This window comes from Musca vetustissima, unplaced genomic scaffold, assembly GCF_032173495.1.
Source record: "Musca vetustissima isolate MV318-11 ecotype Yass unplaced genomic scaffold, APGP_CSIRO_Mvet_v1 utg17520, whole genome shotgun sequence".
NCBI lineage: Eukaryota > Metazoa > Arthropoda > Insecta > Diptera > Muscidae > Musca > Musca vetustissima.
This window is the reverse complement of record NW_026873710.1, coordinates 34,333-50,618: the sequence shown is the minus strand read 5'-3', so window position 1 is coordinate 50,618 and position 16,286 is coordinate 34,333. Positions and strand designations below refer to the sequence as shown.

The window sequence follows — 16,286 nt, the reverse complement described above, 5'->3', positions numbered from 1 at the left end:
ATTTCTCTTTGCTAAAAGAATAATTTTATCGGAACCAGCCTGTGATACCAATTGTAAAACCATTGTAGTTTTCAATTTAAAGTACAATCGGATCTATTTGCTACCACTTGACCACATCCTACATTTTACAGGGAACACATTTAAACAAATCTTCTCCGTTGGACCAACTTTTAGAAATATTTTAAAAAATCTACGCCTTTGGGTTAAGGTTGATCCCTATATTTTTTTTAATCTTTTAAAAATTAAAATATATACACTTTGGATTAATCTTTAAAAATATTTTTTGAAGGTTTAACCAAAGGCTTATATTTTTCAAAAATGATTTTAAAAATTAAGCCCTATGGTAAATAGGTTAGGTTAGGGTTAGGTTTGGGGATGTGCAGTCACTTATGTGGCTGCAGCACTCTGAGACCGCTAGGTCCATTGTGATCATCCACGAGAAGAAAACAGATAAGGAAAGATCTGTAGGGGAGAGAAGATTGGGGAAATAAAGGGAGATGAGAAGCTTACAGAAAGATATAAAAAGGTAAGAATGGAATAATCAGACAGAAGATGTGTTACGTGTCCAGGTTGTACTTTCCTAACCACTTTAGGTTTCTATTCGTTTTGTTTATGGCGGTACCAAAACCTTTGACTACCTCGAAGCTGTAGTTCTGAGGTCCAAAGTTGGTCTACTTGACGTTTTGCGCGTTGATACCATTAGCTTGGTCTTCTCGCCGTTTACTGCCAGACCCACTTTGGCAGACTCCTTCTCCAAGGTGGCAGTTACCGCTTTCAATGTTTGACCCATTATGTCGATGTCATCGGCGTAGGCGAGTAACATGTGTTGTTTGGGTGTACAGAGTGCCATTTCTGTTCACCTTTGCGTCTCGTATGACCTTTTCCAGCAGGATGTTAAAAAGATCACAGGATAAACTATCACCTTGTCTGAATCCTCGTTCGGGCTCCGAGAGGTCCTTTCCGACATTAACTGCTGATCTTGTGCCACTCAAAGTTATCCTGCATAGCCGTATTTTGCAGGAATGCCGAACGTAGATATGGCTTTAAACACCTCTGAACGGATAAGGCTGTCGAATGCGGCTTTATAGTCGACGAATAGGTGGTATGTGTCGATGTGTTTGGTCAATGGTGGATTTGTCAGGTCTGAAGCCGCATTGGTATGGTCCAATAATGTCATTGGCCATTAACTTCAATCGTTCACACATCACACTGGATAGCACTTTATATGCGATTGGAAGAAGGCTAAATCCCCTATAGTTGGCATATATCGTCTTTGTGCACGGAACATAGGATGCTGTGGTTCCACTCATTGGGCATGCATTCTTCTAGCCAAAATGCACTAATCAGCTGATACATGCTCCTGACCATCAATCTGACCACCAGTCTTGAATAGTTCGGCTGGTAACCCGTCGGCTCCTGCTGCTTTATTGTTCTTGAGCCGATTTATTGCTTTTATGACCTCATCTTGGCTAGGTGGTATACACTCTATACCATCTTCTCTTATTGGTTCTGGGGTATCTTCTTCAACGCCTCTATTTGATACCAGAAGCTTTTCAAAATGCTCCTCCCAGATCCTCAACACACTGTCTGTATCTGTCGGTCACCAGGTTTCCTTCTTCATCCCCACAGGAGGATGTGCCTGCACCAAAACCTTCGGTTTGGTGTTTTACTCCTTGGTAAAATTTCCGGACTTCATTCTGACTCCTGTACATTTCGATTTGCTCACGCTCACGTTTTTCTTGTTCTTTTTTTTTTTTGAAAACACGTTTCTCCTCTCTCCTTTTCTCCCGATAATTCTCCATCACATTATGTGTTGCTATTGTCTGAAGGGTTGCCCTATACGCTGCGTTTTTCAGATCAGTAGCATTACGACACTCCTGATCGTACCACGGATTTCTTGATAGTGGTCTTTGGTAGCCAAGTGTTGCTTTTGCTGCAGTTTGTAGGGACTGGGCAATTCTTTGCCTTTGTGCTTCTATACTATTATCGGGACAAGAAGTGCTTTCGTCATGTAGGTGGGTAAGTTGAGCGGAGTAGGCCTCGGCTACCAGTTGTGTTTGCAGCTTTTCGACGTCAAAATTTCCGTGTTACATTAGATCGCACCTTTGTTGCAACATTAAGACGAGTGCGAACCTTGGATGCAACAAGGTAGTGGTACGAATCGGATCGACCGAACGTCTACTACACTGGATGAATGTCTTCCGTCTATCACAACATGATCGATTTGATTTCTCGTTGCTTGATCAGGAGATGTTTCTTCATGAAGGCTGAATTTTTCAACGGTAGGGCCAAAATGAAAAGATTTCCACCATTTACCTAAAATCGGGAGAAACTATATGTGGGAGCTATATCTAAATCTGATCCGATTTTCATGAAACTTAGCACACATTATTATAGACGCAATTCAGTACGCTATGCCAAATTTTGTGCAAATAGAAAGTTATAGAGGGTCTTTGGTGCACCAATTACCTTAATTTGGATGAAAATATATATGGGAGTTATATTTAAATCTGACCCGATTTTCACGAAACTTTGCACACATCATTCTAGACCTTATTCCATACGCTGTGCCAAATTTCGTACAAATCAAAAGATTTTCAGGGTCTTTAGTGGAATATTTACCTAAAATCGGGCGAAATTATATATGGGAGCTATATCTATATCTGAGCCGATTTTCAGGAAACTTAACACACATCATTCTAGTCCTAATTCATTACGTTGTACCAAATTTCATTCAAATCGAAAGATATATAGGGACTTTGGTACACCATTTACCTTAAATCGGACGAAGATATATATGGGAGATATATCTAAATCTGAACCGATTTTCACGAAACTTTACACACATCATTCTAGACCTTATTCCATACGCTGTGCAAAATTTCGTGCAAATCGAAAAATATATAGGGACTTTAGTACACCATTTACCTATTTATTGGCCTTGGAGGCTTTAGTGTTAAGGAATGAATTTCAATAAATGAATAAAGAAATAAATAAATCGGACGACAATATATATGGTAGCTATATCTAAATCTGAACCGATATTCACTAAACTTAACACACATCATTCTAGGCCTAATTCATTACGCTGTACCAAATTTCGTGCAAATCGAAAGATATATAAGGACTTTGGGTCACCATTTACATTGAATCGGACGAAAATATATATGGGAGCTATTTCTAAATCTGAACCGATTTTCAGGAAACTTAACACACATCATTCTAGGCCTAATTCATTACGCTGTACCAAATTTCATTCAAATCGAAAGATATATAAGGACTTTGGGTCACCATTTACATTGAATCGGACGAAAATATATATAGGAGCTATAGCTAAATCTGAACCGATTTTCAGGAAATTTAGCACACATCATTCTAGGCCTAATTCATTACGCTGTACCAAATTTCATTCAAATCGAAAAATATATAAGGACTTTGGTTCACCATTTACATTAAATCGGACGAAAATATATATGGAGCTACATCTAAATCTGAACCGATCTAAGCCGATTTTTTCCAATTTCAATAGGGTTCGTCCTTGGGCCAAACAAATGAACCGTGCCAAATTTCATCCAAATCGGATCATAAATGCGACCTGTTTACAATTTAACATGGACAGACGGACGGACGGACGGACATGCATAAAACGACTCAGAAAGTGATTCTATGCATATTCTCAAAAGGAACAATGGGTCTATCTGTATTATTTTTGCCTGTTACAAACATATGCACAAAGACATAATACCCTGTACCACAGTGTGGTGAAGGGTATAAAAACAACTTCGTTATTTTATTTATATAATATAGTTTTTATTGTATTTATTAAATTGTAAATTGGTATTTCGTTTTTGTTTTCTTCACTCTTAATCCGAATAAATTTTTGTTAGTTTTATTTTAGCATTAAAAAAATAGCCCTATAAGATTACATACAATAAAAAAATAATACTTAACTTTTCTATTAGAATGAATGAAAAAAATAGTGTTTGGAAGAAACAGAAAAAAATATTTAAAAAAAATTAATTGATTTATACTAATTTCATTTTCTTTGATTATCGTTTTTAAGGCTTGGATTTTTTTTTCATTGATATATAGATGTTTATAAAATATATAAGTATACACTATATTTGTATGTATGACAAGTTGAACTTAATATTTAGAAGACATTTAACAGATTACCATAGATTGATATTTATTTTTATATTTAATTATATATTTTTTATATTTATATATATGCAGATTTTGAATAAAGTACATACGTATACTTGTAGTTAATTAGTAGAGTTTAGATATTGCGATACGATTAATAATTAAAGATTTGGACTGGTGTTGGACTTTTAAAGTACTTTTGTTTGATTTTTAAGCAAGTTTATATAAATGATTATAATTATTTTGAATAAAATATTTACACATAAAAAAATAAAAACAAAGGAAAGAAAAAAAAAACAATAATTAGAATTTAGAATATGACATTTTCAAACATAACCTCAAAACATTCACATTGTTTTTTTTCACTTGACATGTGTTAACAATCTCGTTCTTTTTCTTATTTATTTATTTATATGTATATGTGTAAATATTTTTGTATAACATTTTTTTTTTCGTTTAAAAAATATATATGTTTTTATTTTTATTTTTATTTTTGAAAAATACTTCAAGGCACTTTATTTTCTCTAAGATGTAGGTATTTTCTTGATTTAGGTACATATTGGATGTACATCGTTTTGGGTTTGGATCTTCCGTGATGTTTTTTAAACATTGGAGACTTAGTTTCATTTCAGGTTTTCGTGTATTCGTTGAAGTTTAGGGATGGAAAGTCCATATATATATACCCCGTTTCTTAATGATGGCCGGAGGCGTGAATGTTTTTGAAATCTTGAGTCTGGGTGGTACTGCGCAGCACTTCTAACCATCTGCAAGGGGGAGAGAGAAAAAAATATAAAATTAGTATAATTAAAATATGAATCCTTAGAGAATTATTTCTTAAAAAATTTGCACCTTTGATTGAGGCTTTAAAAATATTTTTTAAAAAAATTTACCCCTTTGGTCAAGACTTCAAAAATATTTTTAAAAAAATCTTGCCCTTTTGTTAAGACTTCGAAAATATTTTTAAAAAATCTACGCCTTTGGCTGAGGTTTTAAAAAATATTTTTAAAAAATCTACGCCTTTGGCTGAGCTTTAAAAAATATTTTTAAAAAATCGACGCCTTTGGCTGAGGTTTTAAAAAATATTTTTAAAAAATCTACGCCTTTGGCTGAGGCTTTAAAAAATATTTTTAAAAAATCTACGCCTTTGGCTGAGGCTTTAAAAAATATTTTTAAAAAATCTACGCCTTTGGCTGAGGCTTTAAAAAATATTTTTAAAAAATCTACGCCTTTGGCTGAGGCTTTAAAAAATTTTTTAAAAAATCTACGCCTTTGGCTGAGGTTTTAAAAAATATTATTCTTATAGGCCTTTAAAAAATCTACGCCTTCTTATAGGCCTTTAAAAAATCTACGCCTTCTTATAGGCCTTTAAAAAATCTACGCCTTCTTATAGGCCTTTAAAAAATCTACGCCTTCTTATAGGCCTTTAAAAAATCTACGCCTTCTTATAGGCCTTTAAAAAATCTACGCCTTCTTATAGGCCTTTAAAAAATCTACGCCTTCTTATAGGCCTTTAAAAAATCTACGCCTTCTTATAGGCCTTTAAAAAATCTACGCCTTCTTATAGGCCTTTAAAAAATCTACGCCTTCTTATAGGCCTTTAAAAAATCTACGCCTTCTTATAGGCCTTTAAAAAATCTACGCCTTCTTATAGGCCTTTAAAAAATCTACGCCTTCTTATAGGCCTTTAAAAAATCTACGCCTTCTTATAGGCCTTTAAAAAATCTACGCCTTCTTATAGGCCTTTAAAAAATCTACGCCTTCTTATAGGCCTTTAAAAAATCTACGGCTTCATATAGGCCTTTAAAAAATCTACGCCTTCTTATAGGCCTTTAAAAAATCTACGCCTTCTTATAGGCCTTTAAAAAATCTACGCCTTCTTATAGGCCTTTAAAAATCTACGCCTTCTTATAGGCCTTTAAAAAATCTACGCCTTCTTATAGGCCATTAAAAAATCTACGCCTTCTTATAGGCCTTTAAAAAATCTACGCCTTCTTATAGGCCTTTAAAAAATCTACGCCTTCTTATAGGCCTTTAAAAAATCTACGCCTTCTTATAGGCCTTTAAAAAATCTACGCCTTCTTATAGGCCTTTAAAAAATCTTCGCCTTCTTATAGGCCTTTAAAAAATCTACGCCTTCTTATAGGCCTTTAAAAAATCTACGCCTTCTTATAGGCCTTTAAAAAATCTACGCCTTCTTATAGGCCATTAAAAAATCTACGCCTTCTTATAGGCCTTTAAAAAATCTACGCCTTCTTATAGGCCTTTAAAAAATCTACGCCTTCTTATAGGCCTTTAAAAAATCTACGCCTTCTTATAGGCCTTAAATAAAAAAAATATTTTTAAAAAATCTACTCCTTGTTAAAGGCTTTTAAAATATTTAAAAAATCTAGACCTTTAAAAAAATCTCCTCCCTACTTACCTATTATAGGTGTGTATACTTTCGGCCCTAAAGAAATACACATGATTTTTAAATGACAACTTGAATACGAATTCTTTTTGGACAGCATCTTGAACGCCCGGTGGACCGACTGTATAACCCAATAGCGGCAAACTGGCCAATGCCACCTCATCTTGATACGACTTATAGAAATACAAACAGAATGAGGTGAAGACAACCCACAGTTTTTGCCAACCGCTGGAATTTTTAAATTTACGCAACAAATAACCGGAAAGTTGATTTTCGGCCGAGATGAGATGATCGCCCAAACCGACGGTAGCGCCACGATGCCAACATACGTGTGTGGCCGTATTGCTTCTTGATGGTGGTGTTTTGTTTTGCTGCTGTGCCTGTTGTTGCTGTTGCAGTAGTTGTTGGGCGGTCAGCGTCGAATTGCCGTTCGTTAAACCTAACAGATCGAGACCTTCTTCGGATGAGGCTAAAGGGAGAGAGAAATGAAGAATTATTAGAAAAACCAATAATTAAATAGGTGGAAATTTATTTAAAATCATATGGACGAGATATGTATTTTTGTTATCCTACCAAGGACCAAAGGAAAAATTGCACACCTTCCCTACCGGACCAAATAAAAAAATCGATAGATAATTCATATAGAAGTTAGTATGTCGAACCAAAAAAAAAACATTTTTTTAATCTATGCCTTGGGATGAATCTTTAAAAAATCTACGCCTTGGGATGAACCTTTAAAAAATCTACGCCTTGGGATGAACCTTTAAAAAATCTACGCCTTGGGATGAACCTTTAAAAAATCTACGCCTTGGGATGAACCTTTAAAAAATCTACGCCTTGGGATGAACCTTTAAAAAATCTACGCCTTGGGATGAACCCTCAAAAAATATTTTTAAAAAATCTACGCCTTGGGATGAACCCACAAAAAATATTTTTAAAAAATCTACGCCTTGGGATGAACCCTCAAAAAATATTTTTAAAAAATCTACGCCTTGGGATGAACCCTCAAAAAATATTTTTAAAAAATCTACGCCTTGGGATGAACCCTCAAAAAATATTTTTAAAAAATCTACGCCTTGGGATGAACCCTCAAAAAATATTTTTAAAAAATCTACGCCTTGGGATGAACCCTCAAAAAATATTTTTAAAAAATCTACGCCTTGGGATGAACCCTCAAAAAATATTTTTAAAAAATCTACGCCTTGGGATGAACCCTCAAAAAATATTTTTAAAAAATCTACGCCTTGGGATGAACCCTCAAAAAATATTTTTAAAAAATCTACGCCTTGGGATGAACCCTCAAAAAATATTTTTAAAAAATCTACGCCTTGGGATGAACCCTCAAAAAATATTTTTAAAAAATCTACGCCTTGGGATGAACCCTCAAAAAATATTTTTAAAAAATCTACGCCTTGAAAAAATATATTCCTGTAAAAACTATTTTAAAAAAATCCGCCCCTTTGTTTTTCCTTTAAAAATCGATGCCTTCGTCAGAACTATAAAAAATATATTTGAAAAAAATCTACTTGGTTTTGATAGTCCACGGATCGAAATGACAGATGACTGATCCTCAATAAATGCATTCTAAAATTCCAAGCCACCTTGAACATTTGCCGGAGCATTGCAACGTTGACGGAACACTTGCAATTTCATGTAGAGGGAGGTAAGGTAATTTACAAAGCATTTCTTACTTGGCATTACATTGTCCTTTTCTTGGCAGCCAGAAAGAAGAAGAAGCAATACAAAAACACAAATCATAACTTCAGACAACCCTAAAGAAAACAATTTCGAAATACTCACTGCAATTTTTCAAATTTGTCAAAGTCAATTGGGTGTGAGGTTTATTTTTGATATCCGCTGCTGCTTTCGATAATTCCGCCAACCATAGGGTTTTCTCGGCCGTCGTACAGGCACTCACCGTGATGGCACACTGGCCACCAAAGATTGAAAAAGAATTATGTTCACCATTTTCGGTGAGTAGAGATCGCACCGGAACATGACCCAATATGCGGAATGACTGGTCAATGGGTGATTTGCAACCATACAGGAGAATATCTGAGAAAAGGAAGAACATTCGTTGTTGGAGACCACGGCGGGAGTGTTTCAGCAGACAGCCTTGACGTATGAGGCGACGTTGACTTTGTACTAATTTATCGAAGCCTTGTACGTCACGTTGCAGCTCGCACAGGTGTATGAAATTCAGTGATTCGGGCATTAGATCGCGTATCTGTTTGGTGGTGCGGGATAACAGCTGATAGACAGCCTGACAGTCGGTTGAGTCCAGATGTTCTTCGGTATAGAAATCACAAAGTCCTGGAAAAGAGATAAAAAGAATTAGAATTTTGGTTTTATGGACGTGAAAGGCGAGAGGTATGGATCAGGTAGCCTAGGTACTTTAGACATCGTTATCGGTAACTAGGCGTTCTAAAATATAAAAATCTATATCTTGACCCTTCCACTCTCTCCCCTCATTCGATCGCTACTCACTTTCCAATATCAATTGATAGTGCAACATTCGCTGCAATGGCTTCATTAACAGCTCCCCAATCGGCAGATAACAGATCTTTTGCTGTTCAAATTCTTTATAGATTTGCTGGAAGCGATTATCCGTTTCATACATATCGTTGAGACACTGTAAAATCTCAGCGTGGGATTGAGCATATTCATCATAGATCGGCAGGACAGCCATATTGCGTAGCATAACATCACCAATACGATGACTGTCGTGAGTGCCACGACCCTCCCACAATACCAAACGATGTTCCAGATCACGCAAAAAGTTATTATGATGTTGAGCCATAGATTCCAACATTTGAAAGAGTGGCTGTAGATTTTCTACATCATCCTCGGATAGCTCTCTGCGGAAATTTGTATTCAATATTTCCAAATCTTTTTTGTAGGTCCGTTCACTCATCAGCAATTCCTTGGCAAGGAAATAGGATTTTTCGGTGGGCCATTTCTGTAAGGAGAAAAAAAATAAATTTCTTATAAAATATTTTATTTTTTTTTTAAATCTCAATTTTGACTTACCCTCTTCTTAGCTTCTACATCGCTATCACCGGTATTCATTGATCCACTGGTACTACCACCCACCGCTCCATTTGTATTGACTATGGCCGCCTGCCCCGTTGCCAATTCATGTCGCTTGGCATGTTGTATTTCCGCCTGTATAACATCATAGGTTCCTGCTTCGGACCGAGATAGTGATGAGGATTTATCTGAACCCAGTGTTGGATGCTCTCGTCGATCCAATGACATATTGCCATTGATGCCATGATAAACTTCTGGAAAATAAAATATTGAGCATTTTCGATTAGAAATTGAATAAAAATAGGTTTTTGGGTTAGGAGCAACAAATTAGAAACTCCATATATTTTTTTAGAAAAATTCTAAGTCTTTTATAACAAGATCCGCTGAAAATCTAAGATTTATCCATTTTATGTGAGATGATTTTAAGAATACCCATTGATCCACTACAATGAGTCTCACCGATCTTTTAAAAGAAGAGAATATGATAGACTATGAGAAGATCACTCGATCTTTTATAAGAAGATCAGACGATCTTAGAATATGATCGACTATGAGAAGATTTATCGATTTTTTTAAAGGAAGATCAGTCGACCGTCTATAAGAAGCCTAGACAATATTCTATAAGAAAATGAGGCGATCTTCTATAAAGAGATCAATCGATTTTTTATAAGATCTGTTGATTATATAAAAGAAAATCAGTCGATCTTCTGCCCGAAGATAATCGATTTTCTATAAGAAGATCAGTTGATGTTCTATAAAAAGATCAGACTATCTTCTACAAGAAGATCAGACGATCTTCTACAAGAAGATCAGAGAATCTTATATTCGAATATCAGTCGATCTTTCATAAGAAGATTACTCGATCTTCTATAATAGGATCAGACAATCTTCTATAGGAAGATTAGAATATCTTATATAAGAAGATCAGTCGATCTTCTATAAGAAGATCAGTCAATATTCTATAAGAAGATCAGTCGATATTCTATAAGAAGATCAGTCGATCTTCTATAAGAAGATCAGTCGATCTTCTATAAGAAGATCAGTCGATCTTCTATAAGAAGATCAGTCGATCTTCTATAAGAAGATCAGTCGATCTTCTATAAGAAGATCATTGGTCTTCTATAAGAAAATCAGTCGATCTTCCATAAGAAGATCAGTCGATCTTCCATAAGATGATCAGTCGATCTTCCATAAGAAGATCAGTTGATCTTCTATAAGAAGATCAGTCGATCGTCTATGAGAATATCAACATATTTTCTATAAGAAGATCAGCCGATCTTCTATAAGAAGATCAGTCGATCCTCTATAAGAAGTTATGTCGATCTTTTACAAAAAAAAAAAACAGTCGATCTCCTATATGAAGGTCTGTTGATCTTCTATATGAAAATCAGCCGTTTTTTTGTAAGGTAATCAGACCTATATGAAGATCTGACCATCATTCCATCAATGTTGATTTCCGTTGGGTATATGGATGATCTTTGATATACCTTTTATTGATGGAAGATCTGCATAAGATTTTGGAAGAACTGCGAAAGGTCTTGGGTCACGAAAAAGGCCTTCTGTGAACATAGGTATCTAAGAGGTTCCAGGATAGTAGAACTAAATAAGGACATCTGGAAATATAATTCCTTCAAGGCAGAGACTTGCAATTTAAAAAAATAGAAGTCCGACTTCAGGGCTTCTGTGGGAAGAGGCTTTGAGATGTTCCCCATGGGAAGAGAGCGTATGTGATGGGCACTACAAAGGCAAAAAGGTTATCCTATGTACAGAAGAATTTGTCTTCTACGTTTAGAAGTACCCTCAGAGATTTTTTTATAAATAATAGACGATATAGGAAAATTATGGAGGTAGAAGTTCTCAAGAAATTTTGTTTATGTAGAAGCCTTTTTAGCACTTCGAAGCTTCTTCTTATCTGGAAGCTATTTTCAGAAAATCCTTTGAATATCCGTTAGATGTCATCTTTACAAATAAGTCTTCTATGGACAGATCGGGTTTTTTTAAAGAATTGAACCTTTGAATATCCGGGTTTTCTTTACAAATAATATTTTTTTTTTAAGAATTGAACGTGAGGGTTTTAAAGAATATTTTTTCGAAGTTCTGCCAGAGCGTAGTTTTATCTAAACCATTTTTCCAATGACCGCCTGAGACGTGGATCGTGGTAAAGTATAGACTTTAAAAAAATATATTTTTGAAAGGATTCGAAAAGCATGGAGTTAAAAATAATATTTTTCTAAGGACCAGCAGAGACTATTAAAAAAATACTAAGTATGGGCATGACTTTGACTTGTAAAGAATATTATGTAAAGGTCCTCGAAGAGCGCATATTTTTAAAGATTTGTTTTTATAAATTTCCGTCAAGGACGAGGCTTTTTGTAAAGGTCCAACAGAGCGTGGATTTTGCAAAGGTCCACAGGAGTGAGGATTTTTTAATTGATCTCAAAGGATGGATTAAAAAAATTAGGTTGACCAGAGCTTGGATGTTTTAAAGAATAATTTCATAAGGAACGCCAACGATGTGGATTTTTAAAAAAATATATATTTTAAAGGTTGAGTATATTTTTTAAATCTCTCCAAGAGCGTTGATTTTTTCCATGAAACTTGGATCTAATATTACACGAAAGGATCGTGCTTTTTTTTACAGAATACTTTTCCGGAGGTTTTAAAGAATATTTTTCCAAACCACCTGCTAGGTGGTGTTTTATTGAGTGTTGAATACTTTAAGAAGCGCTATACTTAGAAGACATTCTTAAAGGTTTTCTTTGCCTTGAAGACCTTCCATAGTTCCTCTAGACCTAGACGCTCGTCCACATGACCGGATCTATAGCTCTTCCTGATATACCTTTATAGACCTTTAATATCGAAAAGGTTAGGTTAGGTTGGGGATGTACGGTTGTTGTAACAACCGTCCACTCGGAAACTATGTCCATTGTGATCATCCTTTATGTATAGGTATACCTATGAAGAAAAGAAAAAAGATTGTGGAAGAGTAGAGAGAAGAATAGGACGGAAGAGAGATTATTTTAGCCAAGTCAAGTTGTTGACAAAGCCTAGAATTTGGTTACAAAGTCTAGAATTTGGTTAGGGTCTATTTTAGAGAAGAAGACTAGATTATCAATTTCATGATATCCAAACTGTTTATGTCTTCTGCTAATCAGCGATGGACATTTGCAGAGGATGTGCTCAATTGTTTCCAGTTCTTCCTCGTCCTCACATAGACGACAGTAATCCTCTTCACTGGAGTCCCACTTAGAAGTGAGAGATCTAACTTTGCGGTGACAAATAATAATCCCCACAACGATTTTGATTTCCCTCTTGCTGTGATCCAGCAGCGAAGACGTTCTTTTGCGAGAGAATTCTGGCCAGATAGATTTAGAGATTCTGTAAGCAGGTTCCCTTAACCATCTGTTACCGACCACCTCGCAATGGAACGCACGGATTCTGCCAATGAAATAGCTGATGGAGGTATCACAGATCTCTCAATCATAAGACTGGACGACTGTGACCCCCCTCGAGCAAGCTCTTCGGCTATCTCATTCCCTTCAATATCGTTATGTCCTGGAACCCAGCATAGTCCAACTATTTGTCGTATATCATTCAGAGCGGTCTTACAATCATGAACTGCTTTCGAGTTTATAGTATGCGCCTTCACCGCTTTCAGGGCCGCCTGACTATCTACATAAATAGTCACCGGTCCCAACAATGTCGGCATTAAGTGTTTTTACTATCTCGGCCGCTTTCGTGATTGCGAGAATCTCTGCTTGAAAAACGCTACAGTCATTGTTGAGTTTATATGAGTTCTGTATACCTAATTCCCTACAGTAGGCGCCTGCACCAGTGCCTTCCTCCATCTTGGACCCGTCTGTGAAGATTGACAGGGAGCCACTAGTCCAGGATTCCCTAATAGGGAATTCAACTTTGATGTCATTAAAGTCCCTATGGGGGGGGATATAATCACTGATATGACTATCTCCCCTAAAAAGGTCATAACCTGGCGTTATGTTTAGGATGCTGGCATGACGATAGTTCAGCGATTTCAAGGGATCTGTTTCCCGGCGTCTCAGGGCACACCTGGCCGCCTGGAATTTGATCAGAATATCCAATGGTTGGAGATTCAAGATTGCATTCAAGGCTGCCTGTGGTGTGCTTCTTAATGCTCCGGTGATCAGAATTGAAGCCGATAGTTGTACTAAGTTCAGTTTTGTCAGCAGCTTCTTGTTGTTCACCCCCTGCCACCAGACAAGACAACCATAAGTAAGTATGGGTAAGACAATCCTCGTATACAAGCAGTGTATAATGCCGGGTCACTCCACTTAAAGTCACTCCACCAAGTGATGGCAAGCGGAAACTAGGAAATTTGTGTTTCCTAGTGAAGATCACCAGTTCGGTTTTAGTGGGGTTTACACCAAGACCTTTGGTGCAAGCCCAATTTGACAGAGTTGAAAGGGCACCCTCCAGGATGTCTGATATTGTTGTTATAAACTTACCCCCAACCAGCAAGACTACATCATCGGCATAGGCTACAACCTTTATGATGAGATGATTAAATTTCATAAGTATTTAATATCGAAAAACGACAAAACATTTTTTTTCATTAATGATTAATTTTTATTTATTTTCTTCTTCTTCTTTTTTCTCTGTGTTTTATTTTTCCATTTTTCAGTTTGTAGATTAATAAACGTTTTCGGTTTGTTTGGTTTTGGGGGATTTGATTAAATTGTTTTTGTTGTTGGTTTCTGTACTAGTTTCACTTGCATTCTTAACTGTTGTCCGTTTTTTTATTTTTAGTTGTTTTTTTTTTTTTTTTTTTTAGAATTTTAGTTTAGTTTTATTTCTTTTATATGAATTGTTTGCAGTTTTGTTTGCAGTTTTGTTTTAGTTTTTTTTAATATTTTTCTTGTTGCTGTTATTATTGATGTGGTTATTGGAAAAGTGGTTTAAAAAAAAATGTCACAAAGAATTTCAATCAAATTTGTAAAAGAATGTTCTGTTTGTTTTTCTACATGGAAAAAAAATATTTTGAAAATATATATTTTTTAAATTTTTTTTAATTTTTTTTAATTATTTTTTTGCTTTACTTAATAAATACTTAAAAATTTAATTAATTTGATTTTGTTTTTTTTTTCTTATATAATTTAAATTAAATTATTGACACTTAATTCTTTTGCTAATTAATTAATACTGATTTGCAATATAAATTTTAAATTAAATTATTTCAGAGGTTCGTGAATTGTTTTTTATAGGTTTTGCATTGTAAATGTGTTCTATTTTTTTTCTTCTTAAAACATTTAAGCCAAGTTAAGAAAAATAAATGGTTTTTGTAAATAACCAATATAAAAAGCATTTCGTTTTTTTTTGTTATTTTTCTTTTTTAAATAAATATATAATTTTTTATATTTTATCCAATACTAACTTAATTTTAAATATATTTTTAAATTGGTTTATTTTTTTTTTAATATCTTGGCCTTTGTTTTTTTATCATTTGACACATATTGAACATTTTGAATGCTTTCTATTTATTCTTTCATCCTCTTCATTTTAAGTTATAACAGGAAAAAGGTACAAGTTCTTATAATAAGAATTTTTTTTGTTTTATATATTTTTTATTTTATTTTAATAAATTTTTTTTTTAATTTGCCACTTGTTTTCGGTTTCATTTTTTGTAACATTTATAATTAAATTTCTCTTTTCTGTCGTTTTGTTTTCTTTCGTTTAATTATTTTTGTTGTTTTTTTATATATAATTTCTTGATTTGTATATAATCTAAAATTTGGCACTAAATCCTAACTAATTATATTACCCACATGCTTGGTTTAGAAAGGGGAAATGGTTATTAGGAAGAATTTTCAAAATTTTTCAAAAAATCTACATTACGATTTTTTTTCAAAAAACTTCGACAAGATTTGGATTTTTTGAAAATATTTTTCGAAGGTCTCTTTATGTAGACCAATCCAAATCTTATCGAAGTTTTTTGAAGGATTTTTTGAGAATATTTTTCGACGACATACACAGAGGCTTGGATTTTTTAAGAACAATTTTCGGAGGACATCCATTGAACATAAAAAGTCGTCCACAGCGTTTAAAAAAATATATTTTTAAGGGCCATGCGTGGACTTTTAAAGAATAATTTTCCAAAGACCTACCCGGAGACGTTGGTGAGGATTTTTTTAACAATATTTTTCGAAGACCTACACAGAGGCTTGGATTTTTTTAAGAACAGTTTTCGGAGGACATCCATTGAACATTACAAAGTCGTCCACAGCGTTTAAAAAATATATTTTTTAAGGGCCATCAAATGCGTGGGCTTTTAAAGAATAATTTTCCAAAGACCTACACGGAGACGTTGATTTGTTAAAGAATATTTTTCTTAAGGTCCTAGACCCATCGTCATATATCGACTAGCTGAGTCGATCAAGACATGTGTGTCCGTCCGTCCGTCCTTTATATTTTGTAAACACGATACAGGTCACAGTTGTGGACCAGTCGTCACGAAATTTTGCATGTAGGATTCTGGTTCTGGCCAATGAAGACCCCTATTGTTTTTGGTAAAGAGTGGTTAATATCTAGGCGATGAAATGGACCAAATATTAAATTTTTATCGGTTTTTCTGGTCGCTCAATTATGACCCAAACATCGCGAATTTTTACATAGAGAAGGGGATCGGGTCAAAGAATAAGCATGCTGTTTTGATAAGGATCGGTCAATA

The 16,286-nt window shown here is 34.8% G+C and overlaps 1 protein-coding gene across 1 annotated transcript; it reads right to left on the bottom strand.

The window, feature by feature from the left end:
- Window positions 1-4,837: 4,837 nt before the first annotated feature.
- On the bottom strand, window positions 4,838-9,811 carry LOC133327576 (FERM, ARHGEF and pleckstrin domain-containing protein 2-like). Its single transcript, XM_061536094.1, has 6 exons — window positions 9,584-9,811; window positions 9,041-9,512; window positions 8,354-8,866; window positions 8,155-8,265; window positions 6,566-7,022; window positions 4,838-4,910 (listed from the first exon to the last, which is right to left on the bottom strand). Exons 1-6 carry the CDS (start codon window positions 9,809-9,811, stop codon window positions 4,838-4,840), a joined length of 1,854 nt encoding a protein of 617 aa, XP_061392078.1.
- Window positions 9,812-16,286: the final 6,475 nt, after the last annotated feature.

Bases quoted from the DNA above. Each gene is read 5' to 3' on its own strand.
- LOC133327576 (XM_061536094.1), bottom strand. From the start codon at position 9,811: ATGTCATTGGATCGACGAGAGCATCCAACACTGGGTTCAGATAAATCC. The intron at 9,513-9,583 runs GTAAGTCAAAAT...TTCTCCTTACAG, and splicing joins ATGTAGAAGCTAAGAAGAGG to AAATGGCCCACCGAAAAATC. The intron at 8,266-8,353 runs GTGAGTATTTCG...CTGGCTGCCAAG, and splicing joins GACAAATTTGAAAAATTGCA to AAAAGGACAATGTAATGCCA.